The sequence below is a fragment of the Salvelinus fontinalis genome, chromosome 6 (assembly GCF_029448725.1).
Source record: "Salvelinus fontinalis isolate EN_2023a chromosome 6, ASM2944872v1, whole genome shotgun sequence".
NCBI classification, from domain to species: domain Eukaryota; kingdom Metazoa; phylum Chordata; class Actinopteri; order Salmoniformes; family Salmonidae; genus Salvelinus; species Salvelinus fontinalis.
Genome location: NC_074670.1, coordinates 19,095,900 through 19,122,994, shown reverse-complemented (window position 1 = coordinate 19,122,994; position 27,095 = coordinate 19,095,900). Strand labels below are relative to the sequence as shown.

The window sequence follows — 27,095 nt, the reverse complement described above, 5'->3', positions numbered from 1 at the left end:
CGTTTGATTCAGAAATACACCGGTTTCAACTCGCCCAACATGCCTACAAAGTATCTAAACTTGGTCCAAACATTTCAAACAACGTTCCTAATCCAACCTCAGGTACCCTAAAACGTAAATAATTGATACAATTTAAGACGGAATAAACTGTTTCCAATACCGGATAAAAACAACGTGAAGCACGCTCCAGTTCACACGCAGCAAAACAGTAGAGTCCACCTGGAGTGACACTTACAATGAATAGCACTACGTTTCTCAAAAGAAAAACATCGAACAATTTCTAAAGACTGTTGACATCTAGTGGAAGCCATAGGAACTGCAATCAGGTTACTAATAATAAGGGTATCCCATAGAAAACAAATGGAAAATCCTATGACCTAAAACAAAATTCCCCCTGGATGGTTTGTCCTCTGGGTTTCGCCTGCCATATCAGTTCTGTTCTACTCACAGACATTATTTTTACAGTTTCAGAAACTTTAGAGTGTTTTCTATCCAAATCTACCAATTATATGCATATCCTAGCTTCTGGGCCTGAGTAACAGGCAGTTTACTTTGGGCACGCTTTTCATCCGGAGGTGAAAATACTACCCCCTACCCAACAGGTTAACTTGTCTCCTCCCCTTCATCTACACTGATTGAAGGTAACATCCATAAGGGCTCATAGCTTTCAACTGGATTCACCTGGTCAGTCTGTCATGGATAGAGCAGGTGTGTCTAATGTTTTGTACACTCAGTGTGTGTTCTCTATTGTGAAAGCGGGGATGCAAACTGTTGAGGGCCTAAAAAGGTGACAGAAATTCTTCGCACATTAACACACAAAAAAATACTACGTAAACTGCAAGAAAATGTGCCCATTTTTAGAGCGGGGTTGTCACCATACCAACACTTTACTAAGGATGTGCTAACAGACCAAGTATCATAATACAGAGTAATATGTATCTACTTCCCTTGCACTGCGAGCAGCTCCAATTATTAAACAAATGTAACAGAAACCACATCACTGTCTGCACACCCCAGCTCGCCATCACGGCTAATTAGCATTTTAAAAGTGATAGAGATGTGCAGAAAGAACAGATGGAGAGAAGCCGCTGAGCAGGCTAACGGCTGGTTAGAGGGACACAGCTGGCTGCTCACAGCTGTCACACGTGATATTGGATGAAGCACTCATTCTGATATGACATATCTGACATCTTGATCTAAACTCTGGTATTCTATTTGTAGGATGCAGAGGGTAGGGATGCATTCTGTACAGTCGGTAGTGATCACACAGGGAGAAGATCTGTTGGGGCCTCGACGTTATAACTCAATGAGTGATACACTACATCTACGCACTTTATGTCAGATCTACATGACTCACGTGGATGACCTTCTTTATTCTGGGATAAAAAGGCAAATATCACGGAAAAGTGACGGGTTTGCATCCCTGTGAAAGGTACTGCTGAGCATGGGAGCCTGTTACACAGCACAAGAAGTTGGGCGTAACACTGGAAGACACACCTGTCAGGTCCTCACACTTGGCATGGACCCAGTGGTTACAGGTGGCACACTGCATCATCTGACTGTCGTAGTCACTGTCCTCATAGCACTTGAAGCAGATCGGACAGTAGTTGCCTTTAGAAAGAGATATCGTCAATATCCTGCCATTCCCATATGAACAGTGAAATCAAATAAATGAACTTGTCTTATGTTTTAACATTTGTTTTTGAAGAATAACTTCCCCAAAGCGTTCACGTCATCTCACCTTGGTCGTGGAGCTTGGTGCAGTCTGGACAGAGTCCTTTATCGTGGTTCCACTCGGTGTCCCAACTCTTCCCTGGTGTAACCCCACAGCTTTTACATCTGATGCATGTCATACACACCCAGGCCTTCCTCCTCCTGTTGGGTTTTGGGTAGTTAGGACCCAGGCATGAAGGGTGATAACAGTTCTGACATCTGTCACACTCCAGCAGAGGCTGAGGAACACCAGAGAGATACAGTATTACAGTTACACATAGATTGGTGGCAACACTGATGTCTCAGTTTTTTCCTTATCAGTGACAACCAAAGATGGTGGATATATGAAGATAGTTCACACTCAGGCCGTTAACAATTGAACAAAATGTATTTTGTGGTCTACGCAAGTGTCTCTCCCATAGACATCAATAGCAGCTAGATCTGGTCTACTCAGTTCATTGACTCTCAATGAACCAGAAAATAAACAGAGTGGAGTGTCTCACTTCCTCTTCAGTCTATGGGTTAACTATAGACCCTAGATATAGCCTAAAAACTAGTGACCAGGTGGTGAAGTCCTCAGGAGTGACTGGGGCCTTGTGTGGACCCATACCTTGGAGTGCTTGCTTTTTCTGCCACATATATGGCAGCACTTGCAGTGGCGACAGCACCAGTTCTCCTTGTTCTCCTCAGAGGGCCGCTCCGTTGGCTCAAGGCAAAACCGGTGGAATGGCTCACAGCACACCTGGCAGTACAGCATTTGCTAGGATAGGAACAGACAACGATCTGCAGGTTTAAGACTTTCCAATGGTGGATTCAAAATATCCATCATGGCCATACATTGACAAAAACATCCTACATGTCAAAACATCCTATAGCAAATAGCAGTGTTGAAAGCAAAGACATTCCTCCAATGGGACATTGTAATAACAGAGCCATGTTGTGAGCCATTACCTCTTGTTGTCCTTTACTGGCACACAGCAGGCAGACACAGGGGGGCATGATGGGCACAGAGGTCAGGATACTCAGGCCTCCCATCATCCACACGTTCTGGAGGTCACAGTCCTCCTGCATGGCAGACAGGGGAGGCTTAGACACAGCTTTCAGCTCTCATACTGGACAGAGTCAGACACAGGAGTGGGAGATACAGAGATGGGGAAACAGCCTTCTGGACTCATGATGTAGAAGAACACTGACATCCAGTGGATAGATAAGGGTATTACAGAACTAAACCAAACCAAAGACAAAACCTGATAATGATAATGGCTAATTTAACCATGATTATAAACGGAGTAGTTTGGGTCCTGGATGCTGATGGGCTGAAACAGCATTCTTGCCGTGTATTTTGCATACAATATAGCACGGGTATGACACAAAACAACTTACTGTTATATTTATGTTTGTAACAGTTTATAATAGCAATAAGGCACCTCAGGGATTTCTGGTATATTGGCCATTATAAACTGGGTGGTTCACGCCCTGAATGCTGAATGGCTGACAGCCGTGGTATATCACACTGTATACCTACCTCCTCGGCTTTATTACTTAATTATAATGCAAAGCTCAAGTTCAGTTGTTTAAATCAATGCACTTGAGCTGGGCCTAAATCTTTCTGGATTGGCTCGACAAGCAAAATCAGTAGCTAACAGGTAAATGATATCTCTAAAAACACAGCTACAAGAGTCAGGGAAAAGCATCCGACCTTGAAGTCCACGCCGATCTTGTGCGTAGGCTCGGAGGGCTCCCTCTCCCTCTGGTCGAATCCATTGGCCAGGGCGGCCAGGACGCTGGGTGGCGTCTGTTCCAGAGGATTCTGGGAAAAATATGACGGAGGATGAAAACGGGCTCGTCCCCACCCCGCCTCCAACATCCTTCCCCTCTCACCCCCTACCCTGGCCCTTTGCCACCCCGGGGTGGCCCCAGTGTGGGATAGCAGGCGCCAGGGGTGGGGGGACCCCTGGTCCTCGGGGTAGGAGGAAGATAGTTCCAGGTCTGACTGTGGGTGTGGGGGGGACTGCGTCATCTGCAGCAGTAGCTGCTCCGCCGACACCCTCTCTGACTCTCTCTCTCCCTGGTGGTCATCGTCCAGCCATCTGTAGACACCACCGCTCAACGGGCCTGTCCGCCTTCGCTGTGCCTGTGAAGGGTGGGACTGCTGAGGCCAAAGCAAAAGAGCACCAGCGTTATCTGCCACGAGCACCTATAAGCAAGCAGCAGCTTAACTCAGAATGAGAGGAGAAATAAGGAAGAGAGGACAGGGAATCCCACCATAAGGTGCAGCAGAGAGAAGACGAAGTGAGTGGAAAGATAGAGGAGAGATTGGAGAGAGAGAGAGAGAGAGATTGGAGAGAGAGAGAGAGAGAAGGGGGGGGGGGGGGGGGGGGGGGGGGGGTTGTGGAGATCCCTTGTGTTATACACCTAGGAGACCCAGAAACTGTCAATTCATGCATCGCCTGCTCAGTGGCATCAGAGCAGCAGCCCTGTTGTGATTCTTTACCTTGTCAGTTTTACGGCGACCAGGAGGGACTCGGTGGTGCAGCCTGCGATGTCTCACACCGTCGTCCGACAGGTCTCCCAGGAATCCATCCAGAGAGACAAAGTCTGAAGACGAAAAGGAACCATTGCAGTGGTCATTAGACAAACAGCGTTAATGCATTACCTCACAACTATGAATGGGATCATCTAGAACAGTGGTTCCCAAACTTTTTATAGTCCCGTACCCCTTCAAACATTCAACCTTCAGCTGCACTAATACCAGGGTCAGCGCACTCTCAAATATTGTTTTTTGCCATCATTGTAAGCCTGCCACACACACAATACATTTATTAAACATAAGAATCAGTGTGAGTTATTGTCACAACCCGGCATGTGGGAAGTGACAAAGAGCTCTTATAGGACCAGGGCACAAATAATAATCTAATAATATTTGCTCTTTATTTAACCATCTTACATATAAAACGTTATTTGTTCATCAAAAATGGTGAATAACTCACCACAGGTTAATGAGAAGGGTGTGCTTGAAAGGATGCACATAACTCTGCAATGTTGGGTTGTATTGGAGAGAATCTCAGTCTTAAATAATGTTCTACACACAGTCTGTGCCTGTATTTAGTTTCATGCGAGTGAGGGCCGAGAATCTACTCTCACATAGGTATGTGGTTGCAAAGGGCATCAGTGTCTTAACAGCGGGATTTGCCAAGGCAAGATACTCTGAGCACAGCCCAATCCAGAAATTTGGCAGTGGCTTCTGATTAAATTAAATTTTCACAGAACCGCTTGTTGCAATTTCGATGAGGCTCTCTTATTCAGATATCGGTAAGTGGACTGGAGGCAGGGCATGAAAGGGATAACGAATCCAGTTGTTTGTGTCATCCATTTCGGGAAAGTACCTGCGAAATTGCGCACCCAACTCACTCAGGTGCTTCGCTATATCACATTTAACATTGTCCGTAAACTTGAGGTAATTTGCACATACAAAAAATCCTACAATGATGGAAAAACTTGTGTGTTGTCCTTGTTAATGCAGACAGAGAGGAGCTCCAACTTCTTAATCATAGGCCCAATTTTGTCCCAAACAATGAATATAGTTGCGGAGAGTCCCTGCAATCCTAGATTCAGATCATTCAGGCGAGAAAAAACATCAACCAGATAGGCCAGTCATGTGAGAAACTCGTCATCATGCAAGCGGTATATACAAGTGAAAATGATGGTCAGTAAAGAGAATCGGACTTCTGTGTGAGGTTAAAGCGTTACATGGTCGCTGCCCATATCATTGCATAGTGCAGAAAATACATGAGAGTTCAGGGGGCTTGTTTTAAAATGTAACCTTTTTCACTGTAGTGTCCAAAACGTCTTTCAAGCTGTCAGGCATTCCCTTGGCAGCAAGAGGCTCTCGGTGGATGCTGCAGTGTACCCAAGTGGCGTCGGGAGCAACTGCTTGCACACGCGTTACCACTCCACTATGTCTCCCTGTCATGGCTTTTGCGCCATCAGTACAGATAACACATCTTGACCACCAAAGTTCATTTGACAAAGCCCAGCTTTGTATCAAAGCTGTCCAGTATTTAAAAAATATCCTCTCCTGTTGTCCTGGTTTGCAGAAGAGAATGTCTTCCCCCATAAACATAACGGACCTATACCAGAAGCTGTGCCAGGCCCACCACGTCTGTTGACTCATCCAGCTGTAACATATAGAATTCACTGGCTTGTATGCGAAGCAGTAATTGTTTCGAAACATCTGCCATGTCACTGTTGCGTCATGAAACAGTGTTGTTTGATGAAGGCACTGTCTGTATAGTTTATTTGGCCTTTCCACCCTGCCATATCCATGTCAGCAGGAAGAATTCAGTCCTTCACAACAGTATGGGGCTTGCCTTTCCTAGCCACTCTGTAGCTCACCATATAAGATGCTTCTAGCCCCCTCTTATTAATGGCATCTGTTGCTTTTATACATCTTACTACTCGAAAGTCATCTTAATTCTCGCTCAAAAAACTCCTTTGGCTTATTATTCAAATTGGCATGTTTTGTTTCTAAATGTCTGTGCAAGAGTGAAGGTTTCATCGAGTTGTGAGATAGTACTTTTACACATATAACACACTGTGGCTGAGGAAAGGCACTACTCCCAATGTAAATGAACTCCAAATCAATGTAGTTGTCATCATATTTGCACCTCTTCGATGGTTCAATGTCCTTGCCTGTTGTTCAGTGCTTTCCCAGGTAAGGGGACAGTAGCTCTTCGTCTGCATCAGATTCACAACTGTCAGTGTCCATGCTAGCTGGGCTAACAACAAATGTAGAATTACTAATGCTAGCATTGGACGTGCTCGTGGAAGCAGAACAATGTGTCGTCGACGGGTGCAGGTTGTGTACTATATATAAAAGATGCGAGCAGGTATGTGTCTCTATGGACGTGGGCCTTACAAAATGGACTGTTTGAAAATGTGAAGAAAAAACGTTTATTTCTTTTTAAAAATGTGAATCGCGTTTTTATTTGGCGTACCCCCGACTGCATTGCGCGTACCCCAGTTTGGAAATACCTGTTCTCGAAGATCTGACACTATTAAATAAACAGAGGAAAAGCCCTTTGTATGATCACTTGTCAATGTTATATTATTACCTTGGCTGCGTGGGCCGGGGCCTCTCCTCCGGCCGGGGGAGGCAGAGTTGGAGCCCACAGTGATCTCCAGGTCGGAGTCATAGTCCAGCAGGTCAAAGTAGGAGCGCGGCTTCACACAACGCCGCGGCTGCTTCCTCACAGATGGGCTCTGGCTGTCCCCCACCTCCATCCCATCAACTTCCTCATTGCTAGACTGAACCACGCTGAGGGAGTGCCGCGGGCGCTTCCCAGGACCTCTAGGAATCTTGCAACTCAGACGACGTGCCTTTCTGTCTTCAATCTGATCGCATCTTTTATATCTTTTGGAGAGAGAAATACATTTGTCATTTTGTCAATAGCATATATGTGAGTTGGTCACCTTTGCAATTCTGATGAGCAGTACACTTACATGCAGCACTGTCGCTTCGTATTGGGCCCTCCAAACTTGGGTTTGTCCAGGCAGTTCATGCACTCGCCACAGTCCTCCTCGTGGTTGCAGCCCTTGCAGATCCCACACCTCCGAGAGCGGAGCCCGAACGTTCCAAGGCTCTTTTGTTTACCAAAACCTGCTCCCGACTTCCTGACCGTGGTAACCTTCTGGTCTGGCAGCCCAGGGCTGTCTGGCCCAGAGGGAGACCGACCACCTGCAATAGGTAAGGTATATAATTATGAAATCTTTCATAGGAAAGTCAAAGAAAGTTGTGGGGAAAGACAAGGACGCATGATGTCACTTAAAAATGTTTGTTGAGAGATTTGCATTGATAATCAGTTTTGAAAGCTTGAGGCTCTACCTTGGTTCTTGCCAGAGGGGGATATGCCAGTTCTCTCATGCAGTGGCAGAGCACTGAGTCTGGGGATCATGTCATCGGGCACCAGCGCACGAGGCTGGCCAAGCACCACAGCTGCTGCACGGCACACGTGTTTGATGCGTGGACCCCCCGCTCTGCGGAACTCCTGGTAACAAGGAGAGAGGGGGGACAGGGAGGGATGCTGTTATGACACATTCTTTACTCACAGTGAAAAATGTATTCATGACCAGAATAAGTGGGTCTTAGTGAGGAAGAATCAACATACTGATACGTTATTGAGTAAGAGAAAGAGACAACGTTGCATTCAGACACATTGAAAAGCGAGAGACACTGAACATAAAATATGCAGAGAACAGCACAGACCAGGATTGTGTTTATATGCCCATACCTGTGACAGTGGAGGGTCAGTCATGTTTGAGGCAGCAGGCTCAAGCTGCTCTTTCGGTTTCCTCCTTTGTCTCTTCCCTGCTGCATCTCTGGAGCCAGCAGGCCCTGATAGAAGCTGCAGGTAACATGTTTCATCACTATGGGCTAACACAGGAAGCTCTCCAGAGATATCACAATATTGATGTTAATGAATATAATCCTATTTAATGACAATGAAGGGAAACATAGCATATTCTGTATCAGAAAAAAGTCCCATCATGCATGTTGTTTACTGCAAAAAATAAATTTCTGCATTCCAAAGTGTTAAAGTGTATTCTTTTTATGAGTGAGACAATTATTACCCCTGAGGACTTGAGTTGTTTCTGCTGGTCGATCTTGTTGAGCTGGACCTTGGCTTTCTTGAGCAGATTGAACATCCTCTTATTGGCCCCTGTGAGGCAAACTCTCTGGGTGGCTCCTTTCTCAGCAGTAGCACGGTCAGCCTCAGCGATCATGCCCAGATGCAGTTCCTGTGGCTCAAGCTTTCCTGCTTCTGGGACAGACAAAGTCCAAAAGATATGTCACTTTACTTTCCAGGGTAGTTTAAGCAGTAAAAACATACTCATAGACATTAAACCAAGTAACATACAAAAATACCAGGTTTACATAATGTGCAGTTACTTATCAAGCAAGCTAATGTTAAACAACTATACACATGAATTGATTGATAGCTCTTTTCTTACCTGCAATAACATTTTCAGCATTTGTTTTGTCTTCCTCTGTCAACTCCTCATGTTCTCCATATTGAAATGTTAAGAACTTTGAGTTCATAGTCCGAACACACACAGAGACTTTTCGCACAACCCCAGGGCTATCAAGGTCCTCAATCTTGAGCTTGGATTTGCCTTGCTTTGATTTGGGTTTGCTTGGAGCTGTGATTGTGGGACGTTTCTTTAGACAGATGCTCTTGACTTCATCATCTAGACCTTCCGCTAGCATATGAACAGAAGATTGAAGAGTATTGCAAACACCATCTGTCATCACGTTTTTTCTTCTCCTTTTGGGAAGTCCTGGATGCAGCTTCTTCAGTCGCTTGTACATATTTAGGTGAGATGTTTGCTTGTTGAACTTGCAGGGCCTTTTCTTTTTCTGAACCTCCTGGGGATCGGTTGATGGGTCAGAAGCAATTTGGAATTCTTTGGATAAAAGTAAAGTCTCATACTCGCTCTGAAGAGTTTTGTCCAGCGTATATACTTCCTCACCAGACTCTCCTGGCACATGCCACTTGAAACTAGGATTCCTCAAAAGGGACCTCCTCTTCCCAAACTGCTTTCCGGAGGATAAGCCGTCACTCACGTCAGTGGTTTCCTGTTCGAGTTCCTGAGTTGAGAACAAATCGACATCTAACTGCGCCTCATTCAGAAATTCTTCCTCGTCGATAGGCAGATCAGGAGTAAGCTCTCTACCTGTGCCATCTTCTCGTTTCCTTCCAGTGCGTGGGTGTAAACCGAATAGTTGGCCTTTCTTCGGGGAGTTTCTACGAGGCAAAACAGACATGCCAGCATCATCCATAAACCTCTGTGGAGTCTTGATCACCCGTGAGGACCGTGCACTGACAACAGGCATGATGAAGTGCTTTATGTTTTTAAGGTACTTTGATTTACCATGCTGGTCATCAAAAGCATCAGACTGTGGTTCATCATCCACAGTTTCTCGTATATCCTGCTCCTCCAAAATTTGCTGGGAGAGATCAATTTCTACCTGCTTAGATAGAGTTTTAGGCCTGGCTCTTGGTCTTTTGCTACCAAGGAACTGAAGGCTTGAATTGGGGACCTTTTTCCTTCTGTACTTGGTCTTGAGGATGCCAATGAGTTTAGAGCTTGCCGGTGTGGAAGCAGCCTCTGGGGAGGAAACTTCCTTTAAGTCTACCTCTTCAACAGCTTCAGGTACCTTACTTTCAGGTGATTTACTCTCATCACTCATTCTCCCTCTTGGCCTTTGTTTCTGCCTCGGTCCAATCATGGCTCTTCGATTCTTTTTGCCATGTTTGAACAAACTTCTATGACGGCGTGGTTGTGTCTTTTCAATAACAGAGGGCTCCAAAAGCAGCATCTTTCCACTCCCTATTGGCTGGGTCTCTGCCTCCACCTTTACCGCTGGTTGAGTGTCAGCCAAAGTCACAGGCTCAGATCGGGCTAATTCTATGTTTGGAGTGTCAGATGTTGGTGTCTTTGACTTATTTCTAATTGAAAGGCTAGAAGTTCTTCTCCTAGGTTTAGAGACAACAGACAACGTGGAGACCTCCTCTGTCTGTGGTTCAGATGGGGCCATCTCTGTGTTTGGAGTTTCAGATGGTGTCTTTCTTGACTTCTTTCTAATTGAAAGGCTAGAAGATCTTCTCCTAGGTTTAGAGACAACAGACAACGTGGAGACCTCCTCTGTCTGTGGTTCAGATGGGGCCATCTCGGTGGTTGGAGTTTCAGATGATGTTGGTGTCTTTGACTTCTTTCTAATTGAAAGGCTAGAAGTTCTTCTCCTAGGTTTAGATACAACAGACAACGTGGAGACCTTCTCTGTCTGCTGTTCAGATGGGGCCATCTCTGTGTTTGGAGTTTCAGGTGGTGTCTTTGACTTCTTTCTAATTGAAAGGCTAGAAGTTCTTCTCCTAGGTTTAGAGACAACAGACAACGTGGAGACCTCCTCTGTCTGTGGTTCAGATGGGGCCATCTCAGTGGTTGGAGTTTCAGATGATGTTGGTGTCTTTGACTTCTTTCTAATTGAAAGGGTAGAAGTTCTTCTCCTAGGTTTAGAGACAACAGACAACGTGGAGACCTCCTCTGTCTGTGGTTCAGATGGGGCCATCTCAGTGGTTGGAGTTTCAGATGATGTTGGTGTCTTTGACTTCTTTCTAATTGAAAGGCTAGAAGTTCTTCTCCTAGGTTTAGAGACAACAGACAATGTGGAGATCTCCTCTGTCTGTGGTTCAGATGGGGCCATCTCGGTGGTTGGAGTTTCAGATGATGTTGGTGTCTTTGACTTCTTTCTTATTGAAAGGCTAGATGTTCTTCTCCTAGGTTTAGAGACAACAGACAACTTGGAGGCCTCTGTCTGTGGTTCAGATCGGGCAGTCTCGGTGGTTGGAGCTTCAGATGTTGGTGTCTTTGACTTCTTTCTTATTGAAAGGCTAGAAGATCTTCTCCTAGGTTTAGAGACAACAGACAACGTGGAGACCTCCTCTGTCTGCTGTTCAGATGGGGCCATCTCTGTGTTTGGAGTTTCAGATAGTGTCTTTCTTGACTTCTTTCTAATTGAAAGGCTAGAAGATCTTCTCCTAGGTTTAGAGACAACAGACAATGTGGAGACCTTCTCTGTCTGTGGTTCAGATGGGGCTAACTCTGTGTTTGGAGATTCAGTGGGTTCAGGTAACATCAGTGTCTTCCCTGGCCTCTTTCTAACTGGAACACTCAAACTTCTCCTTCTAGGTTTAGAAACAGACAATGTGGAAACGTCAGTCTTCAAAACCTCATTGGTCTGTGGCTCTGCTTCACTGTCAGGTTCATCAGATGGATGTTCCACATTTGGACTTGTTTGAAGCTTGTGTTTGTGGGTTGTCCAGGGTTTATGACTTCCACGCTTCTTCCGTGGTGTAGACATCTTCGCCAGTCTTCTCCTCCTTGCTTTGGGAGTTGGCACAGCATTTGTGTCCGATAAAGAAATGTTTTCCTCCAGAATTTCACTTGAATCTTTTGTGATTACCAGTATCTTTTTTTCTTCAGGTGCAGGAGTAGTTTGATGGATCAAGAATGATGGTTTTGAGCGTTTAGGTTTACCGGGTGAGGAGACCTTTTTTATCTGAAGGGGTGGAACAACCTTTGCCACAGTATCACCACAGTCAGTTTGAGTGGCCTCCTCTGGATGTGGTTGTGTTACCTGTCCCACTTCAACATGAAGAGATGACTTTTCCTCAAGAGACGAAGTCTGCTTAGTCTTCTTCTTGGAAGACTTCTCATTATGTGTGTGCTCAGCATCTCTGGAAGTAGTACAACTCGTGGCCTCTTTCTCTTCAGGGTTCTCAACACTCTTGATCACACTGGGTTCAAAAAGAGAGGCATTGTCTAATTCAGTGGTATTCTGCTGCTTCTCTGTTCCTTTGACAGTATTTCCAGAGCTTTGCACTTGGGTGTCCTTTCTTTTCCCCTTAACCAATGTAAGTGTCCACACAAACTTGCTTCGTTTCTTCTTACGAGAGGAGCCCTTACTGTCAGACCGAGATGAGCCTTCCAATTTGGGGTTTCTGATTTTAATCAGCTTAAAACTTGGAATCCCGATTATGTCATCATCATTTTTAAAAGCCAAACCGTCATTGGATTCAACAATTGGCTTTTCAGGTTCTGTGGCTAACGGAACATGGATTTCTGTGACAATCTTCTCTTCTTGATGTGCCTTGCCTTGTTTACGCCTACTCTTTTTGGATGGTGGTTTGGCTTCCTCTATTCTTGAAACCTCTAACAATGACTCTGCCAGACATACTTTGTCAATGCTCTGGTTTTTTAATTCTGCTACAAGGCCTTCATGTAATTCGGAGGGTGGATTAGTAGTTCTATTTCTTCTCCGGATCACCAGTTTATTGACTTCAGTGCTTACCTCTGGGGTTCTTTCTTTCCGTTTGAATTTCTTAATGTCAGTTTTTGGCTCTGCATTTCCACTTTGCAGTGCAATGTCCTGTTTGCCTGTTGATGTTCTACCCCCCTCTGATTTTTGGTCATCAACATCCCCAACTTTGGCCCCCCTTTGAACACAGGGTTCAGTGATCTTGGAGGCAGATCTACCACGCCTCCTTGCCGGTATGGCTCCTCCACCTCCCTCATCCTCAGTGCCATTCAGATGCTGTGCATCTGCTTGTGTCTCTGTCTTTAATTTGACATGGGCACTGGAGATCTGGTCACCTTTGACGTCATTAGCCTTTGATTGAAAATGTAATCCTTTTACCTTCAGCTTCTCCACAGATTTTAGACGCCCTCCCTTTTCCTTTCTCACCGTCTTCTTGGCCACCAACTTGATGGTAATCCTTGGAGTTAAAGCTGTCCCGTTTTTCGCAGGATGCCTCTCTTTTGCTGGGTTTGAGTGCTTGTTTTTTGAACCCTTCCTACCATCCTTGGAAGGCACTGCATCTAGAGGAATTGCACAGTGGATTTCTTGTGAAGATTGTGCATCTTCTTCAGGAGCCGGAGACTCATCGGTCTCCTTTGGGGTGACTACAAGGGGTGGCTTCTCTCGTATCCTTTTTGATTTTGTTTGGACAGGATCACCTTATGGAGGAAAATAACAAATGAGAGAGGAAATTACTATCATATCTAAGCTGATATACAATGGCTTCAGAAAGTATACATACCCCTTGTCTTATTCCACATTGTTGTGTTACAGCCGGAATTCAAAATGGTTTAAAATTAAATTTCTCACCCATCTACACACAATACCCCATAAAGACAAAGTGAAAACACACAAAAAAAGGTTTGCTAATTTATTGCAAATGAAATACACAAATCTGATTTACTCAGGGGTGTGAAAAGTTGTCAGAATCACCGTTGGCATCAATTACAGCTGTGAGTCTTAATGAGTGAGTCTAAGATCATTGCACCACTGGATTGTACAATATTTGCACATTACTCTTTTTAAAATTCTTCAAGCTGTCATGTTGGTTGCTGATCATAGCTAGACGTCCATTTTCAAGTCTTGCCATAGATTTTCAAGCAGATTTAAGGGATAAACTGTAACTAGGCCTCTCAGTAACCTTCAATTTCATCTTCGTAAGCAACTCCAGTATATACTTGCAGTGGTGGAAAAAGTACCCAATATACCTTAACAGAAAATGACTCAAGTAATAGTGAAAGTCACCAAGTAAAATACCAGAGTAAAAGCCTACAAGTATTGGGTTTTAAATATACTTAAGTATCAAAAGTAAATGTATAAATACATTTCAAACTCCTTATATTAAGCAAACCTGACCACCATTTTTTTCCTTCTGGATAGACAGGAGCACACTCCAACACTTACACATCATTTACAAATGAAGCGCTTTGCGTTTAGTGAGTCCTCCAGATCAGGCAGTAGGGATGACCAGGGATGTTCTCTTGATGAGTGTGTGAATTAGACCCTTTTCCTGTCCTGCTAAGCATTCAAAATGCAACAAGTAATTTTGAGTGTCATAGAAAATGGAGTAAAAAGTACATTATTTTCTTTAGGAATGTAGTGAAGTAAAAGTAGTCAAAAATATAAAAAGTAAAGTCCAAAACAAACTACTTAAGTAAAAATACTTTCAAGTACTAAAGTACTTTACAAGTACAGTTGAAGTCAGACATTTACATACACCTTAGCCAAGTACATTTAAACTCAGTTTCACAATTCCTGACATTTAATCCTAATAAAAATTCCCTGTCTTAGGTCGGTTAGGATCACCACTTTATTTTAAGAATGTGAAATGTCAGAATAATATTAGAGAATGATTTATTTCAGCTTTCAATTATTTCATCATATTCCCAGTGGGTCAGTATTTTACATACACTCAATTAGTATTTGGTAGCATTGCCTTTAAAATGTTTAACTTGGGTCAAATGTTTCGGTAGCCTTCCAGAAGCTTCCCACAATAAGTTGGGTGAATTTTGGCTCATTCCTCCTGACAGAGCCTGTGTTACTGAGTAAGGTTTGTAGGCCTCCTTGCTCACACATGCTTTCTCAGTTCTGCCCACAAATTTCCTATAGGATTGAGGTCAGGGCTTTGTGCTAGCCACTCCAATACCTTGAGTTTGTTGTCCTTAAGCCATTTTGCCACAACTTTGAAGTATGCTTGGGGTCATTGTCCATTTGGAAGACCCATTTGCGACCAAGCTTTAAATTCCTGACTGATGTCTTGAGATGTTGCTTCAATATATCCGCATCATTTTCTTTCATGATGCCATCTATTTTGTGAAGTGCACCAGTTCCTCCTGCAGCAAAGCACCCCCACAACATGATGCTGCCACCCCCGTGCTTCACGGTTGGGATGGTGTTCTTCGGCTTGCAAGCTTCCCCCAATATCCTCCAAACATAACGATGGTCATTATTCTATTTTTCTTTCATCAAACCAGAGGACATTCTCCAAAAAGTACGATCTTTGTCCCCATGTGCAGTTGCAAACCGTAGTCTGGCTTTTTAATGGCGGTTTTGGAGCAGTGGCTTCTTCCTTGCTGAGCGGCCTCTCAGGTAATGTCGATATAGGACTCGTTTTACTGTGGATATAGATACTTTTGTACCCGTTTCCTCCAGCATCTTCACAAGGTCCTTTGCTGTTGTTCTGGGATTGATCTACACTTTTCGCACTAAAGTTTGTTCATCTCCAGGAGACAGAACGCGTCTCCTTCCCAAGTGGTATGACGGCTACGTGGTCCCATTGTGTTTATACATGTGTACTATTGTTTGTACAGAGGAACAGGGTACCTTCAGGCATTTGGAAATTGCTCCCAAAGAAGAACCAGACTTGTGGAGGTCTACAATTCTTTCTGAGGTCTTGGCTGATTTCTTTTGATTTTCCCATGATGTCAAGCAAAGGGGCACTGAGTTTGAAGGTAGGCCTTGAAATATATCCACAGGTACACCTCCAATTGACTCAAATTATGTCAATTAGCCTATTAGAAGCTTCTAAAGCCATGACATCATTTTCTGGAATGTCCCACGCTGTTTAACACGGTCAACTTAGTGTACGTAACCTTCTGACCCACTGGAATTGTAATACAGTGAATTATAAGTGAAACACCCTGTCTGTAAACAATTGTTGGAAAAATGACTTGTGTCATGCACAAAGTAGATGTCTGAACCGACTTGCAAAAACTATAGTTTGTTAAGAGGAAATTTGTGGAGTGGTTGAAAAACAAGTTTTAATGACTCCAACCTAAGTGTGTAACTTCCGACTTCAACTGTATGTATGTATGTATGCATGTATGATTGTATGTATGTTATTCTCTCTAACACCGCATGGCAAGCGGTACCGGAGTGCCAAGTCTAGGACAAAAAGGCTTCTCAACAGTTTTTACCCCCAAGCCATAAACTTCTGAACAGGTAATCAAATGGCTACCCGGACTATTTGCCCCCCCCAACCCCTCTTTAACGCTGATGCTACTCTGTTTATCATATATGCATAGTCACTTTAACTATACATTCAGGTACATACTACCCCAATTGGGCCGACCAACCAGCGCTCCGAGAATTTTGATCCTACCTCAATCAGTCTGACTAACCGGTGTCTGTATGTAGCCTTGCTACTTTAAGACTCGATACTGAATATAGCCTGTCTATTTACTGTTGTTTTATTTCTTTACTTACCTATTGTTCACCTAATACCTTTTTTGCACTATTTGTTAGAGCCTGTAAGTAAGCATTTCACTGTAAGACCTGTTGTATTCGGCACACATGAGAAATATTGATTTGATGTATACATTTGTCCTTGTGTAGTAGGTTATTGTCTTGTTGAAAGGTGAACTTGTCTTCCAGTGGCTTTTGGAAAGCACACCAAACCAGGTTTTCCTCGAGGATTTTGCTTGTGCTTATCTCTATTCTGTTTCTTTTTGTCCTAAAAAAACTTACTAGCAGTTGCCGATGACAAGCAAACCCATAACATGAAGCAGCCACCACCATGCTTGTAAATATGAAGAGAGTTACTCAGTGATGTGGTGTGTTGGATTTACCCCGAACATAACACTTTGTATTGTAAACATGTATTGTAAACATTTCACCAATACTTCCATGATACATGAGTAGGATTGCAAAAGGTCGGAAACTTTCCAGGAATTTTCCATGGGAAGATAAGCCTGGGAATTTGGCTTAAATTCATCAAAAAAGTTAGCTTATCACAGTGAACCTTTTTTGTGGGATACATAAATTTGTTAACTAGTAAATAGTTGCCTACAGCAAAGTGTATTTAAATAATTTCTAACTGGTTAACCATTTCTGCTAGTTAGTGTTTGCTACCATGTGGCTTTTAGCTTGCTTGAGCCTGCTAACTGAGGAGTGTTAATTCACCCGTTTCCATACATGTTTCATTTTAAAACATTTATCTTACAAAGGAGTTGTTTAATCTAACTGCTCAACTATTTATCTGTACATGGATTTGTATTTTGTTTTTTCTTACAATTTTTTCTAATCTTCACAGGAAAATGCCACAGGCACTTTCTGATGTGTGGAGACATTTCACTGCAGCCAATGTAGAAGGAAAAGCTGTGCACATTTGCAAATACTATGCCAAATCATGTGAAGAATGCAACAAAGATGCAGAATCATCTGGCCAAGTGCATAAAGTTCCCTCAGCGCTCACAACAAGCAACCTCTGACAAAAGTCCCTCTACTTCTATTCGAGGTGAAAATGATGAGACACCTTATCGATAGCAACAGCTCATGGTCCTCCTGGAATCAGAAGTTTCTTTGACTCAATGGAGGAACGTAGTCAGAGAAATGCTAATGAATGTCTTGCTCGAGCTGTGCATGCAACTGGTTCACCTCGGATGCAATGTGTTTTGGAAGAGATTTCTGAATGTTCTACGCCCAGCATACACCCCTCCAACCAGACATGCTTTATCTACTAATTTGCTGGATGCAGAGTTCAAGTGAAGGTCAAGCAAATCATAGAGAAAGCAGACTGTATTGCAATCATCTCTGATGGGTGGTTGAATGTTCGTGGGCAAGGAATAATTAAATACATCATCTCCACCCCTCAACCAGTATTCTACAAGAGCACAGACACAAGAGACAACAGACACACCGGTCTCTACATTGCAGATGAGCTGAAGGCAGTCAATGACCGTGGACCACAGAAGGTATTTGCACTCGTAACAGACAATGCTGCGAACATGAAGGCTGCTTGGTCTAAAGTGGAAGAGTTCTACCCTCACATCCATTGGCTGTGATGCTCATGCATTGAATCTGCTCAAGGACATCATGGCACTAAAAACAATGGATACACTCTACAAGAGAGCCAAGGAAATGGTTAGGTATGTGAAGGGTCATCAAGTTATAGCAGCAATCTACGGCACCAAGAAAAGTGAGAAGAATGAGAACACCACATTGAAGCTGCCCAGCAACACCAGTTGGGGCGGTGTTGTCATCATGTTTGACAGTCTCCTGGAAGGGAAGGGGTCTCTCCAAGAAACGGCCATATCACAGTCTGCCAATATGGACAGCCCCATCAAGAAGATCCTCCTGGTTGATGTATTTTGGGAGAGAGTGGTAAACAGCCTGAAACCTATAGCAGTAGCCACTGAACGGATTGAGGGAGACAATGCCATCTTGTCTGATGTTCAGACTCTGCTTGCAGATGTAAGAGAAGAAATCCGTACTGCCCTGCCCACTTCACTGTTGCTCAAAGCAGAGGAAACTGCAGTTCTGAAATTATTCAAAAAGCGCAAAGATTTCTGCCTGAAGCCCATACACTCCGCAGTATACATGTTGGACCCCAAGTATGCTGTCAAGAGCATCCAGTCTGGTGCAGAGATCAACAAGGCCTATGGTGTCATCACTACCGTATCTCGCCACCTTGACCTGGATGAGGGCAAGGTTCTTGGCAGTCTGGCGAAGTACACTTCCAAGCAAAGGCTTTTGGATGGAGATGCAATATGGCAGTCGTGCCAACATCTCATCAGCCATCTGGTGGAAGGGGCTTTGTAGATCTGCGGCTCTTTCTCCTGTTGCCTCCATCATCCTCCAAATCCCACCAACATCAGCCACCTCAGAGCGCAACTGGTCCTTGTTTGGGAACACACACACCAAAACAGGCTCTCCAATACAAGGCGTGAAAAATTGGTGGCCATCCGGGCAAATTTGAGGCTTTTTGAGCCTAACAACGAGCCATCCTCAACCAGGTTGGAAAGTGACAGTGAAGATGAGGCCTCAGTCTGATGTTCAAGAGGTGGACATTGAGGAGGTCCAGGGAGAAGACATGGTAGACAACCAAAGCTTTAGTTTCTAGACTATCATTTTACAGATGTATGTTGAAAACATTTTTGGGAGAAGCGATGGATCATTCAATATTCCCTTTCTTTTGTTGTTCAGTGAAATCATGCCATGTGAATTGTCAACTCATTTAATTAAAGTTCAATTCGTAACTACATTTTATTATTTTTTTTCCATTGGAAGGATTTAATCATTTGCAATTATGTCTACATATGATAAGGTAAAAGGTTTATGTTTCTGTCTCCATATGATATGGTAAATATATTCAATGCAAAAAACATCTACATTTAAATGGTATTAATATTAATTTGCATATATTTCCGTATATTCCCACAGAAAGTTTCCACCTCTGAATATTCCTCAAAATGTGCAACCCTATTTCCCCAGTCACATATTTATTTCTGAAGCATATCATAGTTTCCCAGAGCAGCAGCATCATGTGTTCGTTGTAAAGAACACAACGGGAGAAAGCGGGAGCTGGTGAGTCCATTGTGTTCAATATCTATCGGTGAGTCTCTGTGTGGCGCACATGAGGTGAGAAAGTTATACTTGTATGCAATTCACTACTAAATGTTAGCCATCAGATATCTTAAAACTGTCTAAGATGTGCTATACTCTCCAGCTGTGTATTTAGTTACTTGTTAGTTATCTAAGTAAGTGGCTGAATTAATAAGGAGACGGGTGGTTAACTTTCTGCCGTGTTTGATAAGTCAAAGAGCTCTGGATGAATCATCTGTACAGTTGCCATTTTTTGTCTGTGCTTCCAACTATCGTTTTTTTCATCCTTTCTGTTCTCCTCCCCTCTTCTCAGCGTACAGATGCTGTTCTTCCTTCAGACAAGCATGCATTACAAATTTGTTTATTTGCAAAATTTCTCTCGTTCACTTTAGCTTGTAAGATGTCCACACCAGAAATGACTACTAGCTATACTTGTATAACTTTATGAGCTGGATTTGCCAGTCTTTGCAATTGGTTTGTTCGTTTGTGCTCGTTAGCATTCAGCTAAAAGCGTCCATGAGAATTTGACATTAATTGTGCTAATTTTGTTGGAATTCTGGTAATAGACTGCCAATGGGCCTTTTTTGCATTTTGAGCCTCTTGTGTGCTATACCAGTAATACCGTAAATCCCGGGATGGCAGAATGACAGTATGAAAATCTCGATTCCGCCCAAGAATAATAGATAGGTGGCAAGGGATGGGCATAGGTGTAGAATAGGCTAATACTTACTTTTGGAGGGATTATGTCTGGACCGTATGGGGCCTTTATATCCTTTACGATCAGATTCAAATCCTGTGAAATCATCTCCCTGAAAGGCAAGGTCAGATTATTAACTTTGGACACCCAACATGCGTTTTCAGACTGTTTCACAATGTTCCATAACCTCACAACACTTTGATACCGAATATGCATTTGAAATTGATGAATAGTAGTTTACATGCAACAATTAGGTCTAAAAGCTTAGACAACAGTGACAATAACCTAACACACACACACCTAAACACAACTAGGCCTATGCAATTGAATGCTAGTACTAGTACGGTTGACTACAGAATTTTGTTTATATACCAATCTTGAGGGAGAACAGTGGCATGGCAATCAAAAATTATATTGTGTAATGTCATGTAGTGAGTAGGTCATTCCATGATAACAGAATTACGCTGAGACTCCTATTTTTTACATTAAAATGTATGCTAAACAAAAAACATTGATTTCAAAGTTGAACAAATCATACAACTCTATGCACAAGGAGTACTTTGAACAATTTACACAGAAAATTTCACAAAAATACATTTACTGGTAGAACTGTGCAGATGCTAAATTTGGTAACAGTAAAATCTCCCTCTGTTTATGCAACCACATTTTCCAAAAACTTCAGATTCAAAGATGTTTGCAGAAAGAATGGAGTGTCAGCTATGACATGACACCTTGACTTTGAAATTCGATTTTGGTTATCGAATACACTATGTGAAGTGAATTTACAACCGGTAACAGAACAATGATTGCGGAATTACCTAATCGGTCTCTGATCTGTACAACACAGAAATGCATAATTATGGATATGAATTTCACTCTTCATGGTGATGTATCCTGAATTAGGTACACAAAAGGTAAAAATATGCAATATCTTACTTTGCATATTTGGGTATTATGCTACACACTGGCCATTATTCTCATGATCTCTGTCACCAATTAAGACCAAATTTGGTTGGTCCGGAACAAATCTGAACCAACTTCTATGTAGGGTACAGTACAGTACTAGAATTGCAAATTTCGTTAAATTTTGCTGCCGGCTATCCGACCATCATTAACAGGTCAATAAAACAGCTACATTTTTACAAACAGTAAAATGGCACGACCAACCGAAAATACTATGCATTAAAAAAAGGAGCGGACATTTTTCATTAATTAAGAGCTTAATACAAACATGCAACAATAGCAAGCCTATTGTCTTACAGTCAAAATATTATAGCCTATTATGGAACATGCAACTCTTGTAATGAAGCAGCTAATAAAATGTCATTCAAACATTTGCCAAAATGCATTACGCGGGAAAAGCAGTTCAAAAACTGCTCACCTAATGCAAGCAGGTTTCCTGTGTGACACAAAAAGATGGGGAATCTAACAGCAACAACTAGGATGGGTTGCTAATATGACTAGGATTGTGCCTTTGGCTTCTAGCCAACAAAAGAAAGTTGATATGAAAATCAATAGAACAGTAAAGAAATTAAAGTTAATGGCATGAGGAAGTCTATATAAAATAATTGCCTGTTTTTATGGTTGGCTTTTCTCTGGGCTACCTTGAAGCCAAGTAAGACATGTCTCATTATTTGAAGTAAAGTAAAACTTTCAGGTTTCAAACAATTATACTGCCTAAAGCTCATGCTGCAAAGTGGTGGGTGATAGCCTAACTATCGTTGACTATAGCATAGCATATCAAATCAAATTTTATTTGTCACATACACATGGTTAGCAGATGTTAATGCGAGTGTAGCGAAATGCTTGTGCTTCTAGTTCCGACAATGTAGTAATAACCAACGAGTAATCTAACCTAACAATTCCACAACTACTACCTTATACACACGAGCGTAAAGGGATAAAGAATATGTACATAAAGATATATGAATGAGTGATGGTACAGAATGGCATAGGCAAGATGCAGTAGATGGTATTGAGTACAGTATATACATATGAGATGAGTAATGTAGGGTATGTAAACATAAAAGTGGCATAGTTTAAAGTGGCTAGTGATACATGTATTACATAAAGACGGCAAGATGCAGTAGATGATAGAGTACATTATATACATATACATTATATTAAGTGGCATTGTTTAAAGTGGCTAATGATACATATGCATATGCACTCGAATGGGAAGAGAGCTTAAATTACGAGTTGAGATTTAGATATTACTTTTTTTTTCTCAAAGCACGTTTCACTCCAGTACCATCTTTTGAGGAGCTGCTCTCTGACAGGTGATAGGCTATTCTCTGTATGCTGTGCGCGTGCGATAAATAAGATACATGAGAACCAACGAAAATACACAGACAGCTTAATTCCCCTAAATTATGCAAATTAACCTATAGACTGATAAGCATGAGCGGTCAACTGTATTTTCGGCAGCTAACCAATTAACTGGTAAGATCCCTATTCAGTACAGTAGACTACTGTACCAGGGATCACGTTAGAGTTCAGAAATCTGCATTTTCAAAAATGCACACCATCAAAAGCTGCGTTTTAAACCATTTCCCACACGTTTTACGTTGAAAGTGTCTTTTTGTTTCAATAGGGTGATCAGGGGAGTGCAACTATAGTTCTTCTTCACAGAAAATACATTAGTGCAACACATTTGTCAGATAAAAGCTTAATTTACATCAGATGACAACAGAAGTGCAACACTATCTGGCTAACAGCCACACAAGTAAATTAGCTTACAATTTTAAAAATCAAGGTATTTTTTGCAAACACGATGCATGACCATCATATTTCTATTGTTTATCATAGAAAGAGCATAGCCAGCTACATTTCCTAATGTGTTGCTTGAAGTTAATCTAGCATTTTACCTGAGAAAAATAGGCTACACTGAGAAAATTACCTGAGAAAAGTGCCTACACATCAGTCAGAGCACAATGCCTGTTCGTGAATTCTCATTAGAGTGAAGTGCAACTGAAGCACAAAATTAGTATGATGCCTGGCAGAAATTACAATAAGCATTTTAGATCTGTGCTTAAAAAACACGGTAAGATACAGTATCTTAGGAAATCTCTTTTTCTGAGTGAAAAATGCAGAATTCTGCATTAACGCGTAATGAACTATGGTCTTCTTTACTGTACCCAGTTGTGCTTCACTGTACTGTGCAAACTTGTGAAACAGACGTCTAGGATTGGTGATCGGACCAAATCTGAACCAATCATGGAAGTCTACGCTGCTGCTACTCTGTTTATCTTATATGCATAGTCACTTTAACTATACATTCATGTACATACTATGTAAATTGGCCCGACCAACCAGTGCTCCCGCACATTGGCTAACCGGGCTATCTGCATTGTGTCCCACCACCGGCCAACCCCTATTTTTATGCTTCTGCTACTCTCTGTTTATCATATATGCATAGTCACTTTAACGATACCTACATGTACATACTGCCTCAATAAGCCTGACTAACAGGTGTCTGTATATAGCCTTGCTACTCTTTTTTCAAATGTCTTTTTACTGTTGTTTTATTTCTTTACTTACCTACACATACCTTTTTCCCCCCACACCATTGGTTAGAGCCTGTAAGTAAGCATTTCACTGTAAGGCGCACGTGACAAATAAACTTTGATTTGATTTATGTTTTGGACAAATCGAGGCCGGCCTAAACTGACCAAAAAAACTGTCTGTGGACGTTGAAATCAAGGCCATGGCGGACTGACCAAACGTCCATGGACGTCCGGTGTCAGTCGGTTCAGATGCCAGTTCCAGTAAATGGAAAGAAAGTGGTCTCATGGGCAGTTGTCAGTAAGAGCTGGGAGAGATAACATTAACTGGGGGGGTAAATCAGACCCATTTTACTTTTTCCACAACAAAGAAATATGTTACAACCTTATTCTAAAACGTATTACATTGCCCCCCCCCCCAAATCTAGACACAATACCCCATAATGACAAAGCAAAAGCAGGTTTAGACATTTTTGCAAATGTATTAAAAATAAACTGAAATATCACAATTACATAAGTATTCAGACCCCCCCTTACTCAATACTTTGTTAAAGCATATTTCAGGTCTCTCCAGAGATGTTCGATCGGGTTCAAGTCCGGGATCTGGCTCGGCCACTCAAGGACATTTAGAGACTTGTCCCGAAGCCACTCCTGTATTGTCTAGCCTAATAGTTAGAGCGTTAGGCCAGTAGCCGAAAGGTTGCTGGAGTGAATCCCCGAGCTGACAAGGTAAAAATCTGTCATTCTGCCTCTGAGCAAGGCAGTTAACACACTGTTCCCTGGGCACCAAAGATGTGGATGTCGATTAAGGCTGCCCCCCACACTGCTCTGATTCAAAAGGAGTTGGGTTAAATGTGGAAGACACATTTCAGTTAAGGCATTTAGTTAGTACTCCTGACTAGGTCTCCCCCTTTCCCTTTCTTGGCTCTGTGCTTAGGGTCGTTGTCCTGTTGAAGATTCAACCCAGTCTGAGGTCCTGAGCATTCTGGAGCAGGTTTTCATCAAGGATCTCTCTGTACTTTGCTCTGTTCATCTTTCCCTCGATCCTGACTCCCAGTCCCTTCCACTGAAAAACATGCCCATAGCATACTGCTGCCATCAACTTGCTTCACTGTAGGGATGGTGCCAGGTTTCTTCCAGATGTGACACTTGTCATTCAGAGTTCAATTTTGGTTTCATCAGACCTGAGAATCTTGTTTCTCATGGTCAGAGAGTCCTTTAGGTGCCTTTTGGCAAACTCCAAATGGGCTGTCATGTGCCATTTACAGATGAATGGCTTCCGTCTGGCCACTCTACCATAAAGGCCTGATTGGTGGAGTGCTGCAGAGATGGTTCTCCCATCTCCACAGAGAAACTTTGGCGCTCTGTCAATCAGAGTGACAATCGGGTTCTTGGCCACCTCCCTGTCCAAGGCACTTCACCCCCGATTACTCAGTTTGGCCGGGCGGCCAGCTCTAAGAAGTGTTTTGGGGATTACAAACTTCTTCCATTTAAGAATGATTGAGGCCACTGTGTTCTTGGGTACCTTCAATGCTGGAGAAATGTTTTGGTACCCTTCCCCAAATCGGTGCCACGACACACACAATCCTGTCTCGGAGCTCTACGGACAATTTCTTGCTCTGACACGCACTATTAACTGTGGGACATTATATACAAGTGTGTGCCTTTCCAAATCATGTTCAATCAATTTAATTTACCACAGGTGGACTCAAAATCAAGTTGTAGAAAAATCTCAAGGATGATCAATGGAAACAGGATGCACCTGAGCTCAATTTCGAGTCTCATAGTAAAGGGTCTGAATACTTATTTACATGGATGTTTTTTTTGGGGGGGGTTTATATAAATTTGCAAAAATTCCTAAAAACCTGTTTCTGCTTTGTCATTATGGGGTATTGTGTGTAGATTGTTTTCATCAATGTTTTTATTTAATCCATTTCAGAATAGGGCTGAATACTTTCCGAGTACACCAACAGTATGCCAGTTGGAGGGAGGACAGTAGTAGGTGATTCAATGGTGGTTTGCGACTACTATGATTTCCCATTGTTGACAATTGCAGTAATTTCATTAATTATTACTTAATAATTGATTAACAAAAATCAGTAAAAACACTAACTAATTGGTAGGTCTACATTTACTCGTTACTTCTGTGAACGTTCATTATCCTCCCTCCACATGAGGGAGATACATTTGAAAATATCTTAAAGACGTGGGATTTTGCTAACGGAATTACAGGGCACAAGGAAAAGTTTCTTCAACTTAAAGGCAAATAATTTCTCTAAAACTAAAAATAATTGTTGATATTACTTGGCAGGGGTCTTTACTTCAACATTATGTTTTGATTTATTTCTAATACCTTTTATGACTTTCTGGTAGATATTTTTAAAGACCCCTTTCCATCTTTTTTGCCAGAAATCAATGCCTAATTTGCAAAAATACATATGTTTTTAATGCATCTGTACCTTTAATTTCCAAAAATATAGACTCTTCGCTTTCATTTGACACCCAATTTGATATGCTCCTACAAACTTCACGTTGGTGCTCATAGGTTCTTTTACATGGAAACGACCATGTATAGTGTTATAGGTTACTACCTACTTGGAATAGGTCTCCCATGTTAAATATTTACCATCATTGGGATGACCTGTAGATTATCGTGCTAGTCTTGAGCACCAAACTATACCATTACAAACCCAACACAAGTGCAATGGACAAGCCATTACATCAACTAGTTAAGTTAATCATTAAAAACAGTCCAAGCACATCTTTCAAATGATCTTCTCCTCCTGGTAATGCATCTTTGTTCATGGATGGCGAGGCATTACCAAGAAACCAGCAGCAATTTACCCAGTCATGCCTGGGAACTGTGGAGGGGTTGCAGGCCTCTAACTACACCTGCTACATGCCTGTTAATATGCAAATAAAGTCGATATTGTGGCAGCGGCATTTTGTCAGCTAATGTGGAGATTGGGTCCAAGACAGATTATTAACATATGAATACTTGCAGTCATTAGGTAGGCCTAGGTTATTTATATTTCAAATGTAAATATCTAATATGCTTGGTGCTCCTCTCTTGCTTGTAATGAAATAGAAAATGGACTGCAATAGCAGGCCAAGTAACGTTAACATCTCACATCATGACAAATGTACCCACTACCGGGTTTCGTTATCATAGTTTTCCCTCCAATGACTTCAACAACCTAGTTACATTAGCAAGCGTTACAATAATTGACTCAGTGACAGCAACAACAAAAAACTGACCTGGTGACATTCTGCAAGCCATGTTTTTTAAAGGAACGTGAAATGATCCCCATACACCGTAGTTAGTTAGCGATCATAGAGAGTAGGATTCTGACGTAGCCCCTCCCCCTCTTGAATTCATAGAAACATTTATGTAGCTACGTTCGTTACTCACTGCAGCAAATACAGGCATAAACGAGCTAAA

At 42.3% G+C, this 27,095-nt stretch overlaps 1 protein-coding gene across 2 annotated transcripts in view; it reads right to left on the bottom strand.

Annotated features, from left to right (window-relative positions):
- Positions 1 to 27,095, bottom strand: part of LOC129857256 (histone-lysine N-methyltransferase 2A-like) — a 55,554-nt gene that overhangs the window by 27,762 nt on the left and 697 nt on the right. For both annotated transcript variants that reach the window (XM_055925309.1, XM_055925310.1), the window contains exons 2-14: positions 20,184 to 20,262; positions 8,725 to 13,290; positions 8,344 to 8,534; positions 8,004 to 8,117; positions 7,598 to 7,760; positions 7,216 to 7,450; positions 6,828 to 7,126; positions 4,208 to 4,311; positions 3,413 to 3,523; positions 2,665 to 2,778; positions 2,324 to 2,473; positions 1,742 to 1,952; positions 1,498 to 1,611 (exon numbers count right to left, since the gene is read on the bottom strand). In XM_055925309.1, the coding sequence (XP_055781284.1) occupies positions 1,498 to 1,611; positions 1,742 to 1,952; positions 2,324 to 2,473; positions 2,665 to 2,778; positions 3,413 to 3,523; positions 4,208 to 4,311; positions 6,828 to 7,126; positions 7,216 to 7,450; positions 7,598 to 7,760; positions 8,004 to 8,117; positions 8,344 to 8,534; positions 8,725 to 13,290; positions 20,184 to 20,262 (6,451 nt within the window). The remainder of the gene's footprint in view (positions 1 to 1,497; positions 1,612 to 1,741; positions 1,953 to 2,323; positions 2,474 to 2,664; positions 2,779 to 3,412; positions 3,524 to 4,207; positions 4,312 to 6,827; positions 7,127 to 7,215; positions 7,451 to 7,597; positions 7,761 to 8,003; positions 8,118 to 8,343; positions 8,535 to 8,724; positions 13,291 to 20,183; positions 20,263 to 27,095) is intronic.